This window comes from Cinclus cinclus, chromosome 1 (genome assembly GCF_963662255.1).
Source record: "Cinclus cinclus chromosome 1, bCinCin1.1, whole genome shotgun sequence".
Taxonomy (NCBI): Eukaryota; Metazoa; Chordata; class Aves; order Passeriformes; family Cinclidae; genus Cinclus; species Cinclus cinclus.
This window is the reverse complement of record NC_085046.1, coordinates 143,902,164-143,916,493: the sequence shown is the minus strand read 5'-3', so window position 1 is coordinate 143,916,493 and position 14,330 is coordinate 143,902,164. Positions and strand designations below refer to the sequence as shown.

General features: G+C 36.4%; 1 protein-coding gene across 1 annotated transcript in view; it reads left to right on the top strand.

Annotated features, from left to right (window-relative positions):
• The window catches only part of DNAAF11 (dynein axonemal assembly factor 11), a 31,208-nt gene extending 17,855 nt beyond the window's left edge, over positions 1 to 13,353 (top strand). Inside the window, exons 10-11 of the mRNA XM_062504059.1 lie at positions 3,791 to 3,876; positions 13,170 to 13,353. Coding sequence (XP_062360043.1) covers positions 3,791 to 3,876; positions 13,170 to 13,353 — 270 coding nt within the window. The remainder of the gene's footprint in view (positions 1 to 3,790; positions 3,877 to 13,169) is intronic.
• The last annotated feature ends 977 nt before the right edge of the window (positions 13,354 to 14,330 follow it).

Here is a 14,330-nt window from a genome sequence, read left to right as displayed (position 1 = left end):
GATAATAGGAAGACCAGAAAACATTTGATTTCTTTCAGACTATATCAGTGACAAGACAAGCTTAATGATTATATTGCACTTTATTTTATCCTTTTGTTCCTAAAAAGCAGTTACCAAATAGTATTCTTTTTGCAGCTAGATAAATGGCCTAACACATTCCTTACATAACTGAAATGTTGTCCACTAATCTAAAAATAGTCTCCTATAATAAGGTTCATGCAATAGTATCCTAAAACTATCTCTGTCTTCTCAGCAACAGAACAGAAATCTATCTGAATTCCAGGTGTTTTTCACTTGTTTCAGTGAGCTTCTGGTCTTATTAATAAACCTTTCACCATTCATCTTCTAGCCTGTTTATAGTTCCCTATTCAAAAACCAAACCTCTTTTCGATGCCTCTCTGATGACCTTGCCACACCACAGGTGTTGGAGAGAGTAAATTCCACATGAAGTAAAAGAAATTAATAGGTTCCACTTTCATTTCTGGAAACATTTCTAACCATATTACTCACTTCACAACAAATCACCACAGAATGGGTTCCTTTCTAAGGCAGTTTATATCAACATTTTTTGGAAGGTCATCAAAAGAAACTGAAGGACACAATGTTCAGTGAAATAATATAGTGGCACTTTTCAAGTGTCGTGTTTATACTGCAATAATCCTTTAGATGGAAATTTTACATGGGTAAGGTGTTGATAGTGACTACATTGTACATGCCTCATGTTCTGTTAAAATATTTATGACATGAAGCTTCTCAAATTTTGAACCTCTGTGCTCTGGCAGCATCATCTTTACAGATGATGCAGGAAAATGAAAAGCTGGGAGATTCTTTAACAGAATTTGACAAAAATTGGCATACTAAATAAATGATTTCATAAAATGTCATCAGTAGATTACACCAGCATTTTAATTACCGCCTGAGTAAAAGCATCAAACCCCAGTGTTACTAACAAGCAGGTTTTATTTAGGGTTCTGAGACATTCTCTGTCATGTTTTAAAATTTTCTTAATTTAGTGAGTCAGAGAGAAAAAATTGGACTTTTGATTAATCCTTTATTATATTACCAGTCACAAATGAATGCTGATGGCTTTTTATTTCCTGGGTTTTCAAAAGTGATTAGGAATTTAAAGATCAAAGACAGTTAGATTCCTTAATTAATCTAAAAATAGGAGTGGTGTGTATTATGCATGACAGTGTTATTTGATAGAATGACTTTATATAATTCTCACTTATCTAGGTACGGTAAATGTGGTAATATTTCATTTCCATCAGAGGCATGTGGAGATACAGTTGTGGAACCCTAGAAATGTAATAATCCTTCTGCATAAATGTGTTTCAGGAAAAGTCTCTTACTCAGAGGAATTCCTGTAAGAAAGCCATTGTAGGGGAAAAAAAAAGGTGGATTGAAAATTGTACTGGTTTGAAAAGCAAAACCAGTGAGACTTCAAGTCAGTAATACAATTTTTAATAGGGAAGAGAAAAAAAGGAAAAAAACAAAATGCATGCAATAATAAAAATAAAACCACTGACAGAGTCTGAATACAACCTGATACCCTGTCAGTCAGGGTGCTGGTGCAGTTTTCCTCCGAAGGGTCCAGTGATGATGTGGATAAAAACCTGGTTCTTCCTCTGGAATCCAGTGGAAAAAGCTGCCTTTGGCGTTCTAAACCTTAGTTTTTATCTAGGTAGGAAAGGCTTGGCTCATCCTCCTGGCTGGAGCATCTCCCAATGGGATGATGTAATCTTATGAGTTATACAGTAGGACTCAATGGCCCATTAACAGAAGATACTTCCCACAGAGATAAGGATGATTACCCTTATCAGTTATGGTCCATCAACAGAAGACATTTCCCACAGAGATAAGGATGATCACCCTTCTCAGATGGTAATAGAATATGTATCTTGTATTGTAAACCAGGACAAAAATATGAAAAAATATGGCTTTCACATATTCCTTCTGTTTTCTCAAATATACTCCAGATTTTATTTAAAACATCTATATCTAGAACCCTTTGATAATGGTCTTAAAAGGGGTGCATTTTCTATTTCCTAATTAATTATAGTGGTGCCTGGAAGTCATAAGATATGCTGAGTTGGATAGAATCCATCAGGATCATCAAATCCAACTCTTGGCCCTGCACAGGACACCCCAAGAGTCACATCTTGTGCCTGAGAGCATTGTCAAAGTGCTTCTTGAGCTCTGTCTGGTGTGGTGCTGTGAACACTTCCCTGGGGAGCCTGTTCCAGTGCCCAAACACCCTCTGGGGAAACTACCTTTTCCTAATATCCAGTCTAAACCTCCCCTGACACAGCTCCAAGCCATTCCCTTGGGTCTTGTCACTGGTCAACAGAGAGCATTTCAGTGCCTGCCTCTCCTCTTCCTCCCATGAGGAGATTGAAGACCTCAGTGAAGCCTCTTCTCCATCTCCTCCAGGCCAAACAGACCAAGTGACCTCAGCCACTTCTTGCATGGCTTCTCCAGACCCTTCACCATCCTCGTGGCCTCCTTTGGATGCTCTCTCATAGCTTTGTCTTTTTTATATTGTGATGCCCAAAACGGTACACAGAAATGTAAATACTAAAAATCATAGTATCATAAGTATTAGTATCATAGAATAACTTTCAGACAGCTTCATTATATTGGTTTAGTCCATTTTCGTATATACCACAGGCTTCAAATTTCCCACTGTTATCTTCCCACTGAGCCCAAAGTAGGCAAATTCTAACTTTCCCCTAAGTTCCAAGGTCAGTTCTTGTCAAGGATGTATTTTCTTATGATTGCAGAATCAGCACATTTCTTCACCATCCTTGATGGTGTGCTCTGAGGATAAAGTATGGAGCATGAGTCCCAAGGGGATCAATGGAATGAATTTCTGTTAAAAAAAAAAAAAAACTACAAAAAACCCCAAACAAAACAAAACAAAAAATACTTGAAAAGAGGGAAGGTAGAAAGAAACAAGGCTTTCTTTCCTTCATCAGGACATATACAGAATCAGAAGGGTTCAGCCTCTTCACACTGATTTCCAGAAACAGATGACAAAAGCTACAGACTGTCTTTATATCATTTGGGGTTCAGAATGGAGACTAAATTCACAAGGTTTCTGGAACAGACTACTCTCAAATCAATTGCACACTGAAATTGTCAATAAAACAAACTATTTGGCATAGTTCCTGTTCTTCCTTTCAAATGCTTGAGGGATCCCTCTCCCATGCTGTTGTTATGAAGGGAAAGAGATCCTTTTGCAATGAGATACCCTTTTGTCAATAACACATCTTCCAGAAAATCATGGTGGACGTGTTTTCTTTGAGAAGGGGAATTCATCTGGACTTTGAACCTAAGTTCTGCTTTAGCAAAAGACCTGAGAGACCTTGTGGTCGCTTATCTTTTGAGTGAGGAGAAGTCCAGACTGCTACTGATTTTTAAATAAAAACGTCATGACAAATACTTGGATGCCAGAATCAAAAGGCAATCAGTAACGTGCATTACTACACGGTGCTAAACCAGACGGTATATATTTAAATACAAGTAGATGTATATATTTAAATACTCTTTTATGTATAATTTTATAAATGTTTGACTATATTTCCATTCAGATAATTTGGTTTAACTTGCCTTATGTCTGTGTTTCATGCTGAGTGAAGAGTGTTAAAATGTAACAGAAAGAGTAAATGTCACAAGAGAAAATTTATGCAGACACTCTCAATTTTCTATTTTTGAAAGATTATTTAAATGCTTGTGAGCAAAAGTGTCAACTTTTATGAGAATTATGTTTTGTCTATTTTTATTTTAGGCTAAAGAAATAATCCTGGCTAAGCGAAAAGTTTCAGCTTCAATTAAACATTCTGACTGCAGTACACAGCAAAAAAACACGAGAAGGTAATTCCTTTTCATCTTCTGTATCAGTTTTATTTTTATCAGTGTGTTATTCACATGCCAGAATATGTACTTCTTTTATGTTGTTGTTGAAAATATGAAAATATTGATTAGTGTAGAGTAAATGTCTAAAAGCTGTAGATTATTAACCTGTTTGGTGCTGTTCATTAAAAAGTGATCTCCTTCAATAGCAAAGCCAAAAACCCATTTATTTTTGCCTATCAGTTTTTTTTCATTAGCTCATTCAAGTTGTTAACTGGTAGATACTAAAACAAAATCACCTACTGAGAATGGCCTCTGGAGAGTTCCTTGCTAAGGAGCCCAACTCTGGAAACCTTTTAGAAAGCAATTATTTTGCTTTCTAAATAATTTACTGTTATACAGGTTGATCTACTGCTCTAGTAAATAGGTTCAAGAAGCAGTTCTGCAAGGTTTTTTTTAGCACAGGTCCACCCTGTTAAATGTGATGTCAACTCCAGTTCTTGAAATCTTGTAATTAACGACTGCCCACAGCAAGTGAGTGTCAATGATGCAGTACTTTCTCTTTTTATGCTTAGCAAGTGCTACTGTAGATAGACAGTAGGGTTCATGGACTCTTGGCCTAAGTACAAATACCATTATACATGTCTTAATCTTTTCTTTTCCTTTTGCTATAGCCCATGGTATTCATACCAGGATAAGATATTGTAACAGCAAAGTTCCTTAAGCTGTTTATCTGTTTATATTTGAAGTGTTGCCCTTGTTTCCTGTTTGATTTCCCTGTGTTGAATCTTGTTACAAAAGCAGTTAGTAAAAATGGTATTTTGGATTGTGGCTGTTCTTAGTCTCAATATTTAGGACAGTAACAAAATGGTTCTGCAGGAGTCAGTTGTAATTAATTCTACTTTTAATTTCCTAGTTCTAATAAAATTGATCATTAACTTATTTTCTTGATGATCTGCCTTATGAGAAGATGATAGGGCACCTACAAGAATTTGTTGAGGTTACTAGTGAGCCCCAAGGACTATACCCTTTCCTTAAGCAGCAGTCATTAGAACAGTGCTTCACTCTGATTACTGAGTATTTCAAATATTTTTAGAAGGTCTAGATCAAATGAAGGATACCTACTCTCCATTATACCTTCAAAGTCATGGAAATCAGGTGAAGTCCCTGGTGACTGGAAAAATGGAAATATTGCACCCATTTTAAAAAAGAATAGAAAGAAGGATGCTAGGAACTTGTGACCCATCATCCTCACCTCTGGGCTTTCTACTCTGCCTGGGACTCATGTGACAGATCCTTCTAGAGGCTATGTTGAGGCACATGGAGGACAGAGGGGTGATTCAGGACAGCCAGTACAGCTCCACCAGGGGCAAGGCCAACCTAATGGCCTTCTGTGATCAAAAGCCTGTATCAGTGAACAAGAGAACAGCTACAGCTGTCATTTGTCTGGACTTCTGTAAGGCCTTGGTCATGGTTCCCCACAGCATCCTCCTCTCTAACTTGGTGAGATAGAGTTTTGATGGATGGACTGACTGTTCAGTGCATCAGGAATTGGTAGGATGGCTGTGTCCAGAGGGGAGTAGACAATAACTCAGTCTCTGGATGGAGATCACTGACAAGTGGTGTCCCTTGGGGGCCCATACTGGGACCAGTACATTTTTCACAGCAAGCACACTCCCAGCAAGTTTGTGGGTGAAAACCACCCAAAGCTGGGTGGTGCAGTTCCCACACCAGAAGGTGGGATACCTTCCAAAGGGATGTGGACAAGCTTGAGGAGTGGGTTCACATGAATGTCATCACACTGAACAAGGTCAAATGCAAGGTGGTATACATGGGTCAGGACAGCCCCTGGTATAAATAAAGGCTGAGGAAAGAAGGGCTTGGGAGCAGCCCTGAGAAGAATTTGGGGATACTGGTGAATGAAAAACTGGACATGAGCAGGCAGTGTGCACTTGAAGGCCAGAAAGCCAGCCATGTCCTGGGTGATATCTAAAGCAGCATGGGCAGCAGGTTGAGGGAGGGGATTCTCCCTTTCTGCTCTGCTCTACCAAGACCCCACCTGGAGTTCTGTGTCCAGCTCTGGGATCCTTGGTACAGGAAAGACATGATTCTGCTGGAGGCAGTCCAGAGGAAGGCCACAGAAATTATCAGAGGGCTGATAGGAGCACCTCTCCTATGAGGAAAGGCTGAGAGAGTCCGGGTTCTTCAGTCTGGAAAATATAAAGGCTTCAAGGAGACCTTCTAGGAGCCTTTCACATTAAAATAAGTCTTGTAAAAAAGATGGCGACAGATTTCAAGGCATAATTGTTTTAAAATAAAAGAGGGGAAATATATAAGAAAGAATTTTTTTGTTATGAGAGTGGTGAAATACTGGCACCAGTTGCCCAGAGAGGTGATGGATGTCCCATCCCTATAAAGATTCAAGGTCAGGTTGAATGGGATTCTGATGAGCCTGCTTTAGTTGAGAATGTGCCTTGCTTGTTGCAGAGGAATTGGACTGGATGACCTGTAAATTTTCCTTCCAACCCAAACCATTCTGTGAGTCTGTTCTATGACATTTCTTTGCAAAAGGAATGGTGCTTTTCTACAAAAGTGCAGCTAAATCTTTAAATTAATTGCAGGAAATAAGTTTAAAAAAACAGTTTGCTGATTAGGAAAATATATTTCCCTAGAGCTCTCTGTTTGCCTTTAGTTTTGGTGGCAGAGTAAACATTTAAATAATAATGGGAGCATGGAAGTAATAATGTGAAATGGTGCTCTTTCCTAGTATCTGATGAACTAAAGATATTTCGTGGCATAGTGAAACTCCAAGAATTTGTGTTTGATTTCTATGCAGTTTTAAATAATTATGAATATGCTTCCTGCAGATTTTGAGAGCTAAATTTTTACAGGAATATATACCACAAAAGTAGAAGTAGGAAAAGAGTCTTTGAATTACAGTTCTTTCTAAAAATAGTATGTTTTGACCTCTTTAGCTGAAAAGTTGCTGACTAGCCAGATGTTAAAGATTTGCTGAATAGTTGTCTCAGATTACAGAAGAACATTTATTACAGTGATTATACTTGACAGCTACAGATGTCTTAGCTAAATGCTGTCAGACATATAATCTGCGAAACTGTAATGCAGAGCTTTAAATCTCTTTAACTCTTGTTACATGGAGATACTGTCATTACTTCTGCCATGTATGAGAGATTTCTTCTGTGACTACTTATGAAACTGTATTTGGAGCCTTCAAAGACAAGTTTCCACGGAAGGAATTTGACAGACTGATCTATTATATTTACAAAGCCTCTATTAATGCAGTAGTTGAGTGTGCCATTCCTTACTGGAACTGGCCTCAGAGTTCAGCTGTAAGATACCAAAGTTGAGTTCTCCACAGCTGCAAAGAGGAAATTCAGGGGTAGATAGGAACTGACTTTTCCAAAGTTGTACTAGAAATCTTAAGAGTAACAGTTGCATAAAGTCAACAATCCTTGCCTCATACCTTCAGCTTTATATTAGTCTTCCTTTAGCATGTTGCAGAAGTAAAACTCAAAATGTCTCTAAATATAAATATACACACATTTGAATTCCTCCAGTAATGAAATATTCATACGAATGCAACTTTTTTCTTTCAGTTTTTGAGTTTTTGTTCTTTTGCTTTTGTTTTGATTTTTTACTTCTGTAGAACTTTACTTACAGAGAGGTTGAGAAACATAGCCAGAGAATGGTTTAATTTGAAGAGGCAAAGGAATGGCAATTTCTGCAGAATTAAAAACTCATCAGCAACTTCTAATCTGTACACACCTTTTATTTTTAAATAAGGAATATAAGGTGGTGGTGATTTCTATCTTTCTAGCTCAGGCATTGCAAATCTGACTGCCCTAAGTGTCTTTTGCCCTCTTAGCTATGCAGGAGTGCACTGGGTGACAAGCCAGCACATGTTCTAGAGAGTACCATGTAATACATTAAGTTGGAAATCTGACTTATATTCTACTGGAATCAGTTCTTAGTGGCAGTGAATAATGTTTGGCTTTTGACAATTTTCTGTTTTGTTTCAGTTTTGTTTGGTTTGTTTTTTTAATCTGGATTCTTAAGGAAAAAAAAATGCTGCTGGATTGTCCATTTCTGTCTGCTGGTGAGCCCATAAATGCCTTTGAACAGGTTATCCAGTTTCAACCAAATGTCACTAATTGTGAGAGACATAAAATATATAAAATTACCTGTTATATTGAACAAGAGACTGAGAAAACTGGATTTTTTAAATCACGGTATTGGATTTTAATTACAGTAATTTTCTAGGAAACATGTCATGGTAAGACTCATTAACAGAACTTCTTTTATGGTTTGCAGTTTCAGTGATAAACAAGCATTACTTTACTTTTCTTGGAGAAGTCTTTGGTTTTAGTTGAGCTTTTCTTTGCTTATTAGCACATAAAGAATAAAAGACTGATTATTTCAAAAATTCTCTATGACTATCTCCACTTGAGGTGTAAGTGTTGCTGAAGATGAAACATATTGCAAAGATATGTTTTACTGGCTGGCCTTGATTTAGCTTGTTCATTTTGGTGGAGAAGAGGCAAAGAACAAATCTGTGGGAAAAAAATTGTAGATGTGAAAATAAGAATCTTTCTTTGGGAGTGAGAAGTTCTAATTTGAATTCTTGAAGCAGTCCTAGTGAAGTGTCAGAATACTGCCTTTCCACAGACTGAATGTCTGAAAATCTCTCCCAGTCTTAGATTTCTACAGCTTACACAGAGGGATGTGATGAGTTGGAAGGGAGAGAACTCTGTGTTGTGAAGAGAAATACAGTAGAACAAAATGAGTAATTTCCTCAGGACTGAGAAGGGGAGGTAAGATGAGGTCAGAAACTGAATGGCATTGCAGACAAACTGATCTGAAAGAACTGCAAGAGGATTTATGTGATCTTTCAGAACCCAGTTCCTCAGTGTCTAAACCAAGCACAAACATTTAAATGTGAAGAAAACCAAGTGCATCTGAAGAGTAAATTTGAAAAGATCACAAATGACAAGTCAGTTATCAGTTCTGTTGAGGTGTAATGCCTTCATAAATAGCTGGGATTAGATCACAAATCTTGATAGTCGAATAGTTTGCAGAATTAATATCTTCTGGCAATGAAGTTTGCTAGCTGTGATGAAGATACTGAGAGCTTTCAGAATGCAAGTAATATTGTATGGGAAAGGAGGAGTCATAGGAAGTGTAATTCGATTGGCAATTCTTCTTAACCAGGAAGTGCAGTCAGATACAACTAAGCAACATGCTAAAAATGTTTTTTACTCAAATTAATCTCAAAGTATGGAGTAATTTGCATTCTTACAGAGGCCTGGAGCTAATCAAAGTAGAGGGTGTACGTCTCCATCATTTGACTAATGAGGAGAACAAAAGTGGGGTGCCTCAGAATGATTTGAAAATTAATTTGCACACTGGCATCTGATAATCCTTAACTGTGATGAAGGTGAGAAGGCTTCAAAATGTGCCCTTCTGGAGGAAGCATTTTCAAGAGAACACTTCAGTTAGTTCCTGATCACTGAAGTTATCTTTCACTATGTGCGTATGGGACAAGGACAAAAGTCTGAGGGCAGAGATGGACTTCAAAGTTGCTTTCTAACATTGCATAACTGTGAAAAAACTTCACTAGAATAAAGTGTGTTTTCAGTAAGTTTCCCAAGTGTTTAAGGGTTTCAAGTTTGGCTGAAAAATTTAACAATTGAAAGAGAAAAAAATAAGATGATATTATAGCCATATATAGAAATTCAGAGTCAGTTTGCATATTGCAGGTATTGGAGCATAGTTCTTGCTTGCAGACAAGGTCAGTTTAAAATTTAGTATCTCAAAGTGATTATTCAAAAGAAGGAAAGGGATGGAACAGTGAGGTTGAAAATGGCACAGTAGCTATGATTTTCTGTCTACTTTTAGAAACATGGACACTAGTAATATATACATTCTCAGTCTGATGAATCCTATTCATGAAATATATTTTTCTTTTAGAACAGAATGGCCTAGATATCATCCACCTTTTATTAAACAGAGCATTCACCACTGATTTGTTAGTTATTCTTCACTGTTGTTTTGTCCCTGAGAAATGCATTTGATTCTACCAGTATTCATGTCTTCCCACTGATTCTGAAGACTCCAGTTACAGCTTCATTTCAGATTACACACATATTTGGAGATTTAAAAGGTCTTTTACACAATGAAAGAGGAATTAATTTTTCAGGTTCTTAAAAAAAACATAATTATTTTTTTAGATTACCTAGTAGATTTTTTCTAAGCTTATATTTTCAAAAATTGAGACCAGAGTATGACAAGTATCCCACATTCACCATCAGTTTTTAACATACCTAAATAAAGATTTGTGTTTCTCTAGGATCTCAAATAAGATGTCATTGCATTTATTGGAATCACTCTATTTTATTATTCAAGAAAAGGATTTATTAGTACTTGGTCTAGGGTGATAATGATTTTTGTCCTGTTTTATTCACAATATTAAAAGATTTGAAAAAGTGACTCTTCAAAGAGGTTGGTTGTGACCCCTAAATATCTAGATACCCTGATACCAGAAAGGAAACTTTCAATCACATGTCAGTAACCACATATTCTGTATCAAAGATATGAGAAATCTCTAGCAATCTAAATTTTATTGAAATTCAGAAGTCGACACAGGGAAATGTAACTGTCAAATCAAATACAAATATCAAGTATGGAGATTAAAGACTGTGTAAATAAAAGTGTACATTATCAAGAAATGCAAAAAGTTATCAGATATACTGTGTGTCATACACCAGATTGTTCATCAGGCTGCTACAGTTATACAAAACTTTCTTTATTGTGGAGTCTTCTAATTTTATTCTTTAAAAGCCTAGTCAAACTGTGTGGAGGTAGAAATAGCATTTCAAAGGGGAAAAAAAATGTCAGGAAGGAATAAAGGATTTCTTTTATTTTTGTGCGGTGCTCTAGTGTTTGACCATAATTTTTTAGGTATAGCACACTCAGCAGCAGGAAGTGCCAAAAACTGTGAACTTCATCTATTTTTTAGACCTAAACTTGAAATAGTTTGCAAACACTGAGATTTTCACATATGTTCTCTAGCTGGTCCTTCAAGGAATAATTTTATTTCCATAACAGCTGTTTTACCGTTGCTCATTGAAGAGCTTCAGCAACAAGATGACTTTTATTCTGCTAGGTGGAATTACATGGAAAAAAAACTTGTTCTTTCTTAAAAAGTTTTTAAGGTTACCCTTAACCTCATCAATACCCAGCCTCTTCTGCATAGCTTGCATGATGATGGCAGTAGAAACATACTCCAAGATTGCGTGTGTTGTTGCAATTTTGAGAATGGCTGATGCAATAACCTTTTCATAGCTTGTTGATGTGGACTGTTACTTTTGACACTCAGTGTTAATTCATTTCTGGAGCAGTGAAGTTTATTCTGCTACTAAGCAATAAGATATTCAAACTCCGTTACTGTGTTTTCAATTTTAGAGCTGTTCAACAAATGTGAGATACCATTGCTAATTAAAATACTTCAAATGAAGGAAATTCTTTTCTATCATGTGATGGAGGCACAATCTGAGCCTAATTTCTTCTCATGTTTATGCTTTTTTAGCTTTTTCTGAGGTGCCTCAGATTAGTGGTAAATGATTAGTTTAAGGGTCTGCTCTCTTTGTGATCCCACCAACAGCTACTGATGAAGTGGTTCTAGGCCACAGCACATTTTGTAAACTACACAGAAAACAAAAATGCCCTTTACTTTTGGGGGATGAACATTTTTCAGAATGTTGCCGCAAATTGAACATTGGTTTGTTTCATTAAATAGTGCAGTGTAATATCAGAAAAAAAAAAATCTATCGTTATAAACTGAATAATGTTTAGGGTGAAGAAATAAAACTTGTATTTGCTTTCATTACCCATAAAATTCTACTCTGAGTAATTTTTGCTTATGCCACTATTTAGAAAAGATTTAGGCAAATTATTAAAGCAGGCAGCTTATCTGGAGTTTGCTGTTTTCTGCTCAGAAAAAAAAAATCAAATTATTCTTTTACTACAAGAAAAGTCTAGTGGCATAGAGCTGAAAGAGGTGGTTAGGCTGGTGACTGCCTCTTGTGGAACTCCTGCTTTCCTCCTAGCACAGGAGCAGAGGAGGAATCTTGCCATGAGCCCCTGTGCATCTCCTCAGTGGGAGAGGGACACTACACTCAGGTGATGCTCAGATCTCTCAGAGCCTTGATGGAGAAGCACTGGCAGAATCTGAAAGTGCTTTGTAAAACACTCTCTTTCCTAACAAATAAAGATGGTGTATTTTCAGTTTAAAATCTTTTACTGTGCTTTATATATAAATTTTCATTTCCTGTGTTGTCATCCATAAAATGCATTCTGTCATGCAGTGACTTTGCCTCCCCCTTGTTTGTTCTATTTCTAATGAGCCTTTCTGAGCTCCTGGGTAAACACAATTTTCTCTCATCTCTGAAGGCTGAGGCACTGTCTTTTCTAAAGCTGAGCTGGGAACTGTGACTCAATATAACATAGAGTATGAAGATGTACAAATCATGTTATCATTTGAAGAATATAGACATAATTTTACAGTTAAATTTCCATTTTGCCATTTTTTCATGTAAACAGTTACAAATTGCATGAAAGCAGGTTATATTTTTTTCCATTTAATCATTGAGCTCCTCTATTAGTACAGAACAATGAGATTAAATGCTACATGACAGAGTATGTTTCAAATCTTTGATCATCATATGACATGGATAGGTTGCCTTAATGAGTGGCCAGTACACGTTTCTAAGTGTCATCTGAAAGAGTATCCTTAACAGCAAGATAATCTGAAAACTATGTTAAAAATCTGACTTTTCTTATAATTTAATTTAATGATTTTCGTAATAAAAACATGGTGAGGATTCATGTTGCCAACAGAAAAAAAAATTAAAAGCAATTGGATTTTTAAAATTTATCTTGCATCAAAAGCCAGCCATTTGTACTGTGATACCAGTAGTCATCATGTTCTGATATAAAGGAAATTGCAGCTATCTAAAATTATTTCTTGAAGTCTGGAGACTAAGGATTCTTTTGTACAAAATCTTAGAGATTTTGTATTACTTTCACAGTTTTTATTTAGCAATCAATTCTCAAGTTACAGGAACTCTTGACCCTGGTTTAATTGGACTCAGTAACAACCCTCCTACCAAAGTCAATGTGTTTATAAGCAGGCACCCAAAATAGTACCATAGGACCACATAGTAAATTCAAACAGTTCTGTTATATTTGACAGTGAAATAAAGTTTTTTCCATTTATTTCCCTCTTGTTTCAGGAGTGGACCAGTTGAGAAGTTAGAAGTGGATCCTAGTAAATATTCATTCCCTGATGTGACAAAGATAATCCAAGAAAAGCAACAAACTGGCCAGGGACCTATAAAGCTCCAACCACAGAAGGTTACAGAGGTTAAGAAGAGCTGTGTTGATTATGAAAATAATGAAGATGTTCCTCCTTTAATTTGAAAGATCCTGAAATATCCCCTCTTTAAGTAGCATGAATCCTTGTGTCGAATTCATGACCCTATGTGTAAATAAAATAAAAGGGAGCTGAAGTCGGCAATATTACATTTTCTGTCAATAACTATTTATCCTGGTGTTTTTCTCTTAGTATATTGCTATATAAATTCCTTTTTATAGATTGTTTACTTAGTAACTCTGAAATTAGAATAGGGGCCTTATATCAGAGATTGTCGTTTCTTCAAACAAATTACTGTCTGGGTCAAGAGATGACACATTACTGCAGAAAAACAGAAAAGGAAGGAAGAAAACACTTGTAACAAGATTTATGATTTTTCTCATTAAACTAAGGATAGGAAAAATCTCTGTGTATTCCTTCAGTGTTTTCATTTTAATGACAGACAGCAGAAGGGCATAGTTAGAGTGAGAGATGCTGCTGTAATCAACCATTCGTCACTGAATGTCCAACATAATGCACAGCTCCTGGATTCTGGAGCTTGCCTAACAATGCTACTCCTTGAAGATTTGGGGAGAGAACAAAGATAAACTTCAAGAAGAAACTCAGTTGAGTGACTCACATTACCTTCCTTATACATTTGTAATTGTTTATAATGGAAGATTTCATTTGGAAGAGAAAATGCTTAAGATTCAAATCAGCTTTTGCTTTTAGTCAAGAGCAAACAAAGACAGGAAGAATCAAACAGTATTTTCTGGTTAAAACTTGTTTTTATCCTTAAGATAGAAGATTAATAAGTTGCAGCTATAACTGAACCACTGTTCAAGTTCAGATAGTGCCCACATTATCCTCAGCACATAGTCACATTCATAAAACAGCCTTTGAAAGTGCTTTATCCCTAATTGTGAAAACCATCATGCAAAAACCTCAGCAGTTTGAATGAAAATATTCCCATTGAATTCTGGGAATTTTTAGCCACTCTAAAGTGCTTTATGGTTCTTCACAGATGTTTAATGTAAGATAAAGA